The sequence below is a fragment of the Sphaerulina musiva genome (genome assembly GCF_000320565.1).
Source record: "Sphaerulina musiva SO2202 unplaced genomic scaffold SEPMUscaffold_9, whole genome shotgun sequence".
Classification (NCBI taxonomy): domain Eukaryota; kingdom Fungi; phylum Ascomycota; class Dothideomycetes; order Mycosphaerellales; family Mycosphaerellaceae; genus Sphaerulina; species Sphaerulina musiva.
This window is the reverse complement of record NW_016017391.1, coordinates 1,293,804-1,306,497: the sequence shown is the minus strand read 5'-3', so window position 1 is coordinate 1,306,497 and position 12,694 is coordinate 1,293,804. Positions and strand designations below refer to the sequence as shown.

Here is a 12,694-nt window from a genome sequence, read left to right as displayed (position 1 = left end):
CGCGCATTGTGTGGCAGAGGGGCAGTGGAAGAAGTTGGGCGTGTGGGCGGAGAGAAGTGGATGAAACATGTTGGCGCTTGGAGAAGACGAAGCGCATCGATTGGGCGAGAGTGTCCTGTATACTACCTTAGTAAGGCACTTAGGTACATGTAGTCTAGTATCTCCTTAGGTAAGCTAGAAAGTAGAAGAAAGCGGGCGACAGAAGAGTTGGCCCGGTCACGATCTATGACACTGATGATGATTATTGATGCCTCAGGTTGTCGGCAGGTACCTCAGCGGAAGACGTCGACGGAGAAAGAAGTTGACGGGAGCTCCAGCTGCTTCTACTCACTCCTCCTCCTCTTCGGCCTCCTCCTCCTCCAACACCCTCACCCGCCATCATCATCATACCATGATCACGCGACGCCTCCTGCGGCCCTCCAGCCGCTTCACACAATCGCCATGGACCTGTGCAGCATGCGTCAGTCTCTCCTCGCCATGCCTCTACACCGAGCGACTCCGCCACTAACACCACCTCCCCCTCCCTCCCTTCCAGACCCAGCGCATTCCCTTCATCACTCCGCCGCCACAAGCGACAGCGACGACGACGACGATGAAGACCACAACGCGCTCTCTCTCCGCCTCTTCCCGTCTACAGGAACACCGCGTTCCTCCTCTTGCCTTCCATGATACTTTTATGGAGAAAGGCTTGTCAAGAAAGATATCGGAAACCGAGATGGGAGAGGAGTTATTGTCCCCGACAGGCTACTACATAGCCTGGGTGCAATACCAGACGCTTCTGACGCAGAAGCTCAACGAACTGACGGCAGGTCAAGACTTTGCCGACAAAACTCCCCTGGATCTGGCTCTCATCTTCGCTCGCGATCCGCTCAATGCCGCCCTCTTCAACCACGCTAGCATGGCTTTCAATAACCACTTCTTCTTCAATTCGCTGTCCCCTGCACCCCTCACTCTCGCCCAGACCCCGCAGCTCACCGAGAGTCTGGTCCAGACGTTTGGGAGCATCGAGACCCTACGCGCCACTATGATCGACACTGCCGCCTCCATGTTCGGTCCCGGGTTTGTCTGGCTCGTCTGGGCAAGAGATCCGGCCTCGTCATCACGATCCTCCACCACCTTCTCCTCGAGAGGTGGGAGCTGGAGGATATTGACCACCTATCTCGCCGGCACGCCATTCCCGGAAGCCGGTTACCGACAGCAAGGCCTCGACATGAGCAATAACAACCCCAATAGCTACCAGGCATATCTGCAGCAACAGACCAGTATTCCTGGAAACACTGCCGGAATGTTTGGGCCCTACTCGCAGACGGCGAAGCAGCAGGCCACGAAACCACCAGGCGGTACCAGCGTCATGCCAGTGCTGTGCGTGAACACGTGGGAGCATGTATATTTGAATGACCATCAAATTTTTGGGAAGAGAAAGTACCTGGAAACCTGGTGGAATTGTGTGGACTGGGGTTTAGTGCAAGAGAGAGCACCAGGCGAGGCAAAGGGGATGGATCGATTTGAGAGGTCGAGTGCAAGGTAGAAGGTAGTTGCTCTATGAGATGCACGCGGAATCCATGGTGACCGCGATCAAAGAGGACAAAGGCATTGGCAGAAATGTGATGACAAAAGGTACGCAGAGGAGGAGGAGGATGAGGAGACTGCATGGCACAAGCGAGCATCATGTATATTGGTCTGGCTCGATGGGCAGCACACATGCGCTTGTGGCCGCCGTCTTCTCAGGCTGGAAAAGCAAGTCCAGATATGCCGCGACAGACTGAACGACCCGGTCCGGTTCTGTGCGCGATATATTCATGCGTACCTTAGTTGCTCCGACCAACAGCATCAAACCGTGTGCTGACAGCAGCAGCATTAGCAGACGCTGCTTCACGCGTCAACGTGTATGTACAATACGACCAGACCTGTTTGTATAGAAGAGTCGCATAAATCATATGTACTCTGAATTTTTTTTTCCATCATCCCCAAGTTATGCCATCAGCTCACGCTCGCTGCCTCGAACAAGCGTAATTTGAGTAATTGATTGAAGAATAAGAAGAAGAGGACGAAGAAGGAAAGGAGAAGGAGAAGCGAAGCAGCAACGAAAAAAAGTCTAACAATTTTCTCTTCTTCTCCTCCTTCTCCTTCCTCCTTCTCAAACACGAGAAAAGAACCCGATTCTCATTCCTCTTGATCTAGCTCGGCGTAGTCTTCATCGTCGTCGTCGTCGTCGTTGGATTGGTGGAGGGGCTGGCGGAATGGAAATCTTTACATTTGTTTCTCTTTCTTTTTTTAAAAAAAAAAAGAAAAATTAAAAAACGAGGTTTAATTGGTCTATTCGTGGCTGAGTTATCTTATGGCCTGATTGACTGATTGATTCGTACTTACTTGCTTACTTACTTGCTTACTTGCTTGACTCTCGAGAGACTGGTAGCTCGATCCAATAGGTAGGTAGGTATACGTAGGTAAGTAACTAGAAGCGATTTCATTTTCATTTCTCCTTTTTTTCCTTGGAACCATTGGATTGGACCAATCAATACGTTAAAAGCTTGTAAGTAAGCGTCGACGGGAGTTCGACGTGAGAATTCATTCATTCATTTACTTGCCTCTTCTATTCCTCTGTGTCCTGCATTATATGCCTCTGTTTCTATAGCTAAGGTAGCTAACTGAGCTATTGATGATTCAAAGCACGCTTGCCCTTGACGATAGCAAAAGGAGAATTCGCCCGGCCTGGCCCCTTCCAATATTCCTGCGGCGGGAAATCTTCACTATGGTTTTTATACCCATGTCCAAACCCATGTCCAGACACATCGTCCTCATCATCTCCTCTTCTCTTCAAACAAGCCACACATCTCCCACACATCCCCTCCCCCCTCGGCACCCCCACGCCCTTAACATGTCCATTCTGCCTTCTCGCAATATTCAATCCCCAATCAAAATGCCATGCACAACATCCACTTTTCGCAATAATTTCTTTTTTATACGCGGCTAAACGACGGCTGAGCATTGATTGCGTGAGAAAACCTTGATCTGGATGCTGTTTCTGCTGTCGTTGTCGTTGTTTTTTCCCCGCGTTGAATCGTGTGCAAATGGTGGAAAAGGTGTAACGTTTGCTGAGCTCGAAGAGGAGGTGGGAGGTTATGAGGGAGGGGTTTTTTGATGTGAAGATTTCGTCGAGCGTGAGGTTGTTGATGAGGTCGGGGCTGGAGGGTTCGGATGGATGACGAGGCTCGTGGAGGTTGTGAGGCGAGCTTGGTGGTGGTGGTTCACTGGAGGAGAAGGGTATGGTTGGACTGCTGCGGTTGATGGGAGTGAAGCCATGCGTAGGTGTTGGGGCGCACTCCACCGCTGGGGTTTCCGCTTCGCAGAGAGTGTCTGCAGCTGCATCATTCTGAGATTCGGCCGCTGCGACGAGCTCCATCTCCTCGGCAAGGTCTCTCTGCGAAGCTCGAGCTTTTTGCAAAGATTCCAATTGTTGGGTGGACTGCATGGCGAGAGGAGAATGTTGGGAGGTGATACAGTTGTCCAGACCTTGAGACTCCGTGACGCTGTAAATTAGGGGCGCGGGGTGTCGTCTGCTGCGAGAAGCTGGGTGGTTCACCAGTCTCCTAAAGCCGTGTCTTTGTTCAGGGTAATAGTGGTATCGCGAGAGGTATAGGCTTGTCGAAGGAGATCGAGTGTTTGTTGTGAATGTGGTGTCAGGCTTCTCGGACGTCAGCGCCGCGCGCGTGGACTCGATGACTCCCTCATCGGGTCGCGAAAAGAATTTCCCCTCTATCCTAATAAGACAGAGGCAGTAAGGCTCTGGGCGGGTGCTAATATAGTCGAGATCGGTTATACAGTATTGAATTTGCAATATGTCGAAAGCGCAGTTGGAGGTATCGGGGGAGACTTGACTCCCAGGTGTGAATAGAGATATTAGTATTTTCCACAGTATCGAGAAGATAGCGAGCTTTGTTATAGTTCCATTCCCAAAGACGAAGGCTCTATACCCAGGTGGCGCGTGACGGCCCTATCACGAGAGGGATGAGCAGCGCCGTATGGCATCAAGCACCGTGCCGGCCCCTATAACTCTCAACGCCTGAGTGAAGCACCTTCGAGACCGCGTTTGCTGCTTTGTTAGGCCAGCCTGGGCCTGAAATAGTGAGAGCAAGTGATCCAGACACACTCAAGAGAGCACCTCATACGGTCTTCTGGATGAGTTCGCCTCCTCTGTTCGCACAATGCCCGAGCTCGCGCTGCGTGCGCCCTTCCCCCCGCCTCCTCTCTTCTTAACAAGAAGACCATTGGCACGTCGTGGAACGTATACCATCTCCTCTCTCACTTCCTCCCACATGGTGTCGTTGCCAGACCTTAGCTTCGCAACATACCTGCATGCTGATTTGACTCGTTCGTAGATGTTGTCGACACTGAGGGGAATTGTGCCGGGCGGCTGAGCTCCATTGATGGCCCTTGCAAGACCGGTATCACTGTACTTGCTAGCCAGGCGCAGGACGTTCAGCCCCCTGATCTGTTCAGTGTCCCCGCTCAGAATGGTTTCATCGCTCACATCCTCCCCATACACGACGATGTCTTTGACCTGCACGGTGTTTCGCTTTGGCGTGCTGGTCTGGGTAATCGGTGCTGGGGCCTCGCTGACATGGCTTGAGCTTGGAAGGCGCTTAAGTCCTTGAGAAGACGGGGCGGGAAATTTCAGATCGCGCAGGCCAACTTTCAGCACTACTACTGCTGAAGCTGGTTGTGATCCGATGACGATAACCCGGCTTGGGTCGTCTATCACGTTGAAAGCCAGGAGGCGGCCTTCTGCGGTCATGTTGTGCATGCACCAGTACTCGTCGTTCTTGAATATCGCATTCAGGCGTCTCGCTGCCTTCGCTGCATGCTGCTCAGCTTGCTCTGGTGGTCCATAAGCCATCTGGATGTTGTTGTCGGTGGAAAGATGTTGCTTTCTTGGGTTGAAAGCAGTGGCGAGTTGTGAAGATATTGAGCCAGCTCGTTCGAAGGAAGGTGCGTATTTGAGAGGAACCTAGCAGCTTAGCAAGCGGTCATAATAGGCAGCTAGGTACGATAGCTCAGCCCGTGCTGCGACTTTGGTATAAGAGTTAGTCCCATTGTCTATAATGTTTGCGTCAATTTTAGTGTCTCGTAGATTTACTAAACCTCCAGACAATGCAATGTTACGCCATCATATAGAGGTTTCAAAAGCGTTTGCTTCATCGCAGCAGAAGATTGGAGGCCTTGAGACAGTCGTGCAGACGCTTCCTGACATCTCACTAGCGTAGTTGAGAGCACTGATACATTACAAAGGCCGCCTATGACTTCCAATGTGCGTTCATGAGGCCTGTTCAGGACGAGTTTGCGGTGTCTATGCCAGATCCCGAAGAGTCGCAGGCTTGAAGAAGGCTTCTTGATCGTAATGAGAGGCGAAAAATAGTCCCATCCGTAATGCATACATCGCTGGTCCCATCAGTGCCTGGAGGTCAAGAATGACATGAGAGGGCCGCTCAACGTACAGTATCTAGGAAGTGCTGCCACCGGAGACATTGTTGTGGGTAGTCAAGGCTTCTGGATCGTGACCTCCTTGGTCTCTGGTCTCGTCCATTGAGGAGCGGACATCCGCATAATCGAATCGGCATACGACGATGTCCGACAAAAAGCATTATAGGTTTCCGAGTCAAATCAGACATCCGCAGAGACAGTCCTTGGTTGTGAGCACAAGATGACCAACCTGATAATACTCTACCGGTAAAGGGCGCGCAGGGCCAAGTGAGGTGAAGTGAAGTCCCACGCCAAGCCACATCCTTAGGGTTGCCTAAAAGCCATGGGACGCGGCAACAGCGATGGGCTCCCGGGCTATAGACACCAGATTGATTGATTGATTGATACATTATTTACATAGCCGTCTTGAAACACGAAGTATTACGTAGCTGAATCTATAGTCCCTCTAATAAGAGTTTACCCGAGGCCTTTTAAAATCTCTACCCGCTACCTTAGGTACCCTTCAAATATTAATACTATCGTTATTAAAGTCCGCTCCGCCCCTAGTTCGAATTCCGCCGTTACCCGTATCTCGCTGTCCCTAAAACGCCTATTTAAAGTCGGCGCTAAGACAAACATCCGTTAGCGCGGATTTAACTTAATTAGCCCTATCCGTTGATTTAGGTCCTACTATCTCCTCTCTAGCCCTTATAGCCCTACTTATCCGTTTTCTCTAGCAAATTTAATAGGGCTTGTATTAAAGTACTACGTCCTCGCCTTATTTATTCGATATCTCCTAGCGTTAGGCTAGAGAGGAATTAATAGGGTCTCTTTTAAAGCGCTTCTTATCCCTCTATCCGCTCGTTTAACTATTCCTCTATAGACTGTCCTTAGGTCCTTTATAGGCCTCGTCTCTATTAGATTAGTTAGTAACTGTATTAGGAGGCTTTAATATTTAACCGGTTCGACGGCTCTAGTTTCGAGATAACGGTTATACCTTTAGTAGGAGTATACTATATACTAGATATTAAATACCCGGTAATATTAATCCTCTATAGGATTAACAGCGTCCTTTCTATACGAGGCTAAGTTTGAGTTAGTTTAGGCGAGCCTTCTTCGTAGCGAGTTTTGCTATATAGAGTATCTTCTTATTACTTAATACAGTCTTCTTACTAGTTTTACGCTCGCCTAGGCCCTCCTCCTCGTCGTCCGTATCGATTGCCCTAAATTGCTTAAGAACTTAGGCCTTAAGTAGGAGTAGGGCGGCGCGTCTAGCTATTACGGGTTCTCTAAGAAGTCGCTTTATATTAAGTACTCTTTCCCCTATTGCTATATATATTAGTTTACAGTCAGTTTCTAGGCTCGGGTATTAGATTAGAATATAGGCGACGTCCTAAAGTTACGGTTAGATTCCTAGTTTATCGATATAGAGGTTGTAATAGAGTAAGTCCGCCGCCCCTATTCGGTATAGGAATTAATTTAGGGCTATCTTGCCTGTCCTTATCTAGGTAGTAATACTCCCTAGGGGGTAGCTAGCTTACTTATATCGTAGGAGCGCCGACTTTAATAGCTCTTCAACTAGCCTATAGAGCTATACTCCTATTATAGTAGCTTACTAATGCTTCTTCTACTAAGCTTCGGAATAGCTTTTGATTTCGTCCTTCGTATCTAATCTCTTCTTAATCGCTATTAAGGCTCTTTGACCTAGCTTTAAGCGGTCTGCTACCCCCGTTACTAGTTCGTCCGCTAGTTCGTTACTATAGATACTACTATATCCTAGTATCTATACTAGTCGGACCTATACTAGGTATCTTTTGCAGAGGGAGTAGAAGCCTTAAATTATAACCTAGGCTATCTTTACCGAGTTGTTAGATACTAACTGTACTAGTCCCTTATTATCTATATAGATATATACTAGGTTAAGGAGTTCCTGTCGGATTACTGCCTCTATAGCTAGGTAGATCCTATATACCTCTGTATAGAAGGATAATAAGGCTAGACTAATCCCTAGGGATTTTGCTTCGTAAATCCTATCGTCTAGGGAGATCGCTAAGCAGCCTAGCTTCTAGCCTTTCTTTGTCTTCTTCAAAGATCTATCGGTATAGATATAAAGGCTAGGGAGTTTCGTAAGTTTGTTATAAATTTTAATAGCCTCTAAGTCATCTATGCCGATGTTAGTAGGCGGGTAATACCCCTATAGTTAATTAACGAAGGTCTGTTCTTATTCGAGAGGTAGTAAGCCTCCTACTTCTAGGTATACGAGGTAGTAAGCAGCGAGCGGTGTTTGCTATCGTCGGCCTGTCTCGATATAAACGTTTTAGATAAGATTAGTATAGTGTTTCTTCGAGGCTATCCTTACGAATATCCTAAGTAACAGGTCGTTAAGGCAAATCTCGGCCGGCTAGATAAACAGTTCAATATTAAGGTCTTCCTTAGCTAAGCCTCGGAAGCCTCTACTAATCTATAGGTTAGCTTAGTACTAAATCTTCGAAAGTATATCGATTGCCTTCTTTCCGGTCGGAGTGCCTAGTCTATACTAGACTGAATATACATATATAATTAACGGTCGGAGAGTTGCTAGGTACGCTCTCCTTACTAGCTCTACTCCCGCTCCCTAGCTAGACTTATTTAAGACCGATATTACATTTAAACCTTTCTGTACCTTAGCTTAAATATCCCTCCTATACTTATCGAAGGTAAGCCTTAAGTCGATTGTAACTCCGAGAATCTTTATCGAGTTCGAGGTCTTTACCGTCGTCCCTTGAAATTCGATATTAAAAGAGTAGTTATCGCTAGTAGTCGTCCTCGTAAAGGGTAGATAGAAATAGACTAGCTAGAATTTGCTTAGTACGAAGAGCGAGGCGTATCGAAAGCTCTATCTTTCGCAAATCTTTACCGCTTGTTCGAGCTTCTCTCTTACTACTATTAGGGTAGGGCCTATAGAGAGTATAGTTACGTCGTCGATCTATTCTATTAACGTCGTACCGAGTTCTTCGAGGTCTTCTACTAGGTCTGCGTTAAAGACTATATAGAGAGGGGAGGACATTAGGGAGCCTTAGGGTACTCCTACGCTTACTACCGTCTCTAGGGAGGTAAAATCTAGGAGGCGTAGGGTAGTGAACCTATCTGCTAGGAAGCTCTTTACCTAGCCTAACAGTTTCTCTAGGCCTCGTTATAGGTTAGGTTAGGTATAGGTTAGGTACAACCTAACGTTAATACCTAACCCCGCAAATAAGGTAGGTACCTAGCTTATAAGCTAGGTACAACCTAACGGAAAAAACCTAATAGGTATACCTAATAGGTATTGCGATAGGTATTACGTAAAACCTCTTCTAGATATAGAATAAACATAGTAAGCGCTTCTAGAACAGTAATAAGCCTTATATATACCGTACTGCCTAAACTCGCTAACAATAGCTACCGACTATGCCTACCGACTACGAGAATTAGGAAAAAGCAAATTAATTCAGGAGATTACGGTAAGTACTTCGACATCTCCTTCTATAGCTAATAATACCTGCCGACTATACCTGCCGACTACGAAAATTAGAAAAATCAAATTACTTTAGATCTTAGGCTTATAGTAAATACTTTAATATCTCCTTCTCTAGCCTAGCTAGAATGCGTATCTAGTGTTTAAACCGACTTTCTGTTACTATATACTGCTGCCTTACTCTCTAGGCCTTACGTATCTCTATTCTTCGCTAGGCCGCTTAGAAAGCCGGCTCCGTCCTTATTAATAATAGGGTCCTTAAACAAGTAGCTCTAAGGATAAAGCGAGCTGAAATTTCTGTCTCTAGTCTGTCTTGTTCGGTAATAGGCTCTTCTACAAGTATACTTAGTATCTTGTCGATACTTCCCCTAGCTACGAATTCTTACGTACCCCGATTATTCGCTTAATCTATAGCTACCGTATACGCTGCCCTTACTATATCCTCTAATTCTGTTATCTCCTCGTTAAACTCCTACTACGACTCCTCTTCTTTATCCTCTCTCTCTATATCTGGTCGACTCTCCTAGAGAGAATTAGGACCCGTCTCCTCTAAATCTAGATAATCGAAAGGATTGTAGTCTTAGCTAAGCGAGATATCTTGATCCTAGGTACCTATATCCTCGTCGCTATACTGAAAATCTGCTTAACTAAGCGGTATACCTAGTTACCTAAAAGGAAAATCTGAATTCTCGGAAGCTATCTCCTCGTCTTCTTCTTCTTAAGTATTAATATAATCGAGGAGAGCCTAGAGATATTTATCCTCTATCGTTAGGGGTACCGTATTATCGTCCTAAGCATTCTCCTTATTAGCTAAAGGATAACTAGTTTGAACGCTAGGATTAGTATCTAGATCGTATTCCGAACTCTTATTACCGCTCGAAATTACGATAGTCGCCTGCTTCTTACCGTCTGAATCGTTCAAACCCCTATTATCCTAATCGGCGCTAGAAGGATCTTAATCGTTCCCGTCTGTCTAGATACTAGTATCTATATTATCCTAATCGGCGCTAGGAGGATCTTGATCGTTCCCGTCTGTCTAGCTACTAGTATCTATATTATCCTAATCGGTACTAGGAGGATCTTAATTGTTACCGTCTGTCTAGCTACCGGTATCGCTATTATCCTAATCGGTACTAGGAGGATCTTGATTGTTCCCGTCTCTCTAGCTACCGGTGTCGCTATTATCCTAATCGGTACTAGGAGGATCTTAATTGTTCCCGTCTATCTAGCTACCGGTATCCCTATTATCCTAATCGGCGCTAGGAGGATCTTAATTATTAGCGTCTATCTAGCTACTAGTACCGGTTTGAGTACCCGTTTAAGCGCTAGAGTTATCGGGATTATCTAAGCTCTCGTCTTCGCTTAAGGATACGGGAGTCTTCTTTCTCTTCTTCGTAGTCGGCTTCTTTAGAGTTAGCTTCGATTTCGTCTTCTTCGTCTTTAATCGAGGCTTATATATCGTACTCGGGTTGACTAGGCTAGAGCTATAGGGAGCAACTACGTAATTGTCTAGCCAGATATTCTACTCCTTTAATAGCCTACGAAGACATTTGAGATCTTTCGCTATTACTATAACTCGCTTGTAGTAGATAGCGAGAAGATTAGCTAACGAAAAGACTTTCGTTACTATACTCTCGTACTGTTCCTAGAGGATGCCGAGTACGCTCGCTTAGATCCGTATAGGGAGGTAGTCTTCGGTAAAAAGGATAATAGCATCCCTAACGATACGTATAAACGCGAGCTTTAGGATATAGTTTATAACCTCCGTCTAGCATTTTTTAATCTTCTATAAAGCTCCCTCTAAAAGAAATATTAGTATATACCGACTATATATACCGACTACGTCTACCGACCAGGTATACTTACTACCTCTCTTTTTTCGATTTTTCTTTATACCTATAGATAGAAGCCCTTTCCTACCCGTTGCGCTAGGGAGTCTCTTTCTAGATGTTCGTAGTACCTTTCTAGCGATTAAAAGCTTACGGCGCGCTACGAGTAACGGCGCTATAACGATAGCAGCAGCAGGCGGTATAGTAGGCAGAGCAGTAGGCGGAGTAGTAGGCAGAGCAGTAGGTAGAGTAGTAGGCAGAGTAGTAGGCAGAGTAGTAGGCAGAGGCTAGGAGGGGTTGTAGCGGGTAGGAGGCGGGGCGGGAGGGGGGGGGGGTCAATAACTAATGTTAATGTCGCAAGTTAGGCTTTTTTAGAAGTAGGGAATACCTTTGAAGGCGGCGGAATTCAGGGTCTAGGGGCGCGACCAATTAGAAGCGAGGGATTCTTTGTCTACGTAGGGTAGGCACCTGCCGTTTTTGGACAATAGAAGTAAGAAATAGTAAAGTAAGATCGCCGGAAATAGGAAATATTGATATAACGACCGTATAAGCAGTGCCTAGCCCGTAAACAAGAGACCTAGAGATTTATATAGATATAATTAGTACGGGAGACAATATCTTATAGAAGCTCGTTTTCGGGTTATCTTATATATCTAGTACTAATTCTTTAAGTACTAGCTTCGAAAACGATATTAGGAGTGTATAGTCGGCAGACGTAGTCGGCGTATTACTATAAGATCAAAGCTCGGCACTTGAATTCGCTTCTCCTACGAAGCGCTTCCGAATCTAGCGACAAAGTTTTATATCCTTCTATTATAAGGTTACCCGTTTTGCGTAAATCGCTAGTATATTAGAGACTTCGAACTCCTATATAAGAAAAGCTTCCGTTGCTTCCTATAAGCAAAGTAGAGCCTTAGCTTGAAAACGGTATATACTATTGCTAGTATTAGTTGCTAAATCTATCGTAATCTCTCGACAAATCCTTAAGAATAGAAGTCGGCGTATTAAAAGCTCCGTAGACTTCTAGTATTTCCTAATTTCTCGGAGAGCGGCTATACTAGCCTTCGTTCGTCTTCTCGCTTTAGGCGCCTTTCGAACAATAGGCTTTTTCTATAGTCGTTGACTTCCTAGTAGTCTCTTATTACTAGGATAGGTCTTCTATACTACTTTTTTCGTACGTCCTAGTCTCCTTACGGCGAGACTTAGACTCTTAGTCGAGGAGAAGCTATATTAGAGAGCTGTCGGTCTGATCTATTATAGATAATATGTAGCCCCTTTGGTTAAACCGATACTACCCCGTCTCGACTACGCCGCTTAGTCAGCAGGTCTGAATCTTCGTTCGTTTTATTATTATTAACTTAACCTATACCTCTATCTACCTACCTCTCCTCCGTCTACCTCTCCTCCGTCTACCTCTCCTCCGTCTACCTCTCCTCCGTCTACCTCTCCTCCGTCGGCTTAACCGTCTGATCTAACTACTATCGAGTCCTCTTATTACTTCCGCTATCGTAGGCAGCCTTCGGGAGTGCTTTAGCCTTCGTTTCTTTTTGACGCGGACTATCTCTTCTTTCCTAGTCGTCGTCGTCGTTAGGAAGAGAGGAAGAGACGTAGGAAGAGAGAGATTGTATATCTATATTAGGCATTTTAAGAGTTTCGACTTAGTAGGAATATATAGGATAAGAAAGAAGCAAGAGAGGATAAGTTAGTAGGTATAAGGAAGACCCGGAAATCGCTAAGCCGCTTATCTCTCGAGTATATCGGATTATATAGGAAGGTAATTAGTAATCAGGACAGGGGTTCTATATATATCTATACTAGTATATTTCATATTATATTATACGGTTTATATACCGACTACGTCTGCCGAATACGTTCTACTTCTAGCTACGAGATTTCACTTTTTTTACTAGAA

At 45.9% G+C, this 12,694-nt stretch overlaps 1 protein-coding gene across 1 annotated transcript; it reads left to right on the top strand.

The window, feature by feature from the left end:
- Window positions 1-368: 368 nt before the first annotated feature.
- Window positions 369-1,948, top strand: SEPMUDRAFT_151186 (manganese and iron superoxide dismutase). Its single transcript, XM_016906658.1, has 2 exons — window positions 369-460; window positions 536-1,948. The coding sequence occupies exons 1-2, from the start codon at window positions 392-394 to the stop codon at window positions 1,526-1,528; spliced, it is 1,062 nt and encodes a 353-aa protein (XP_016758291.1). The 5' UTR covers window positions 369-391; the 3' UTR covers window positions 1,529-1,948.
- The last annotated feature ends 10,746 nt before the right edge of the window (window positions 1,949-12,694 follow it).

Excerpts from the sequence above, each read along its gene's own strand:
- SEPMUDRAFT_151186 (XM_016906658.1), top strand. The coding sequence starts at position 392 with ATGATCACGCGACGCCTCCTGCGGCCCTCCAGCCGCTTCACACAATCG. Across the intron at positions 461-535 it reads CATGGACCTGTGCAGCATGC|ACCCAGCGCATTCCCTTCAT; the intron begins GTCAGTCTCTCC and ends CCTCCCTTCCAG.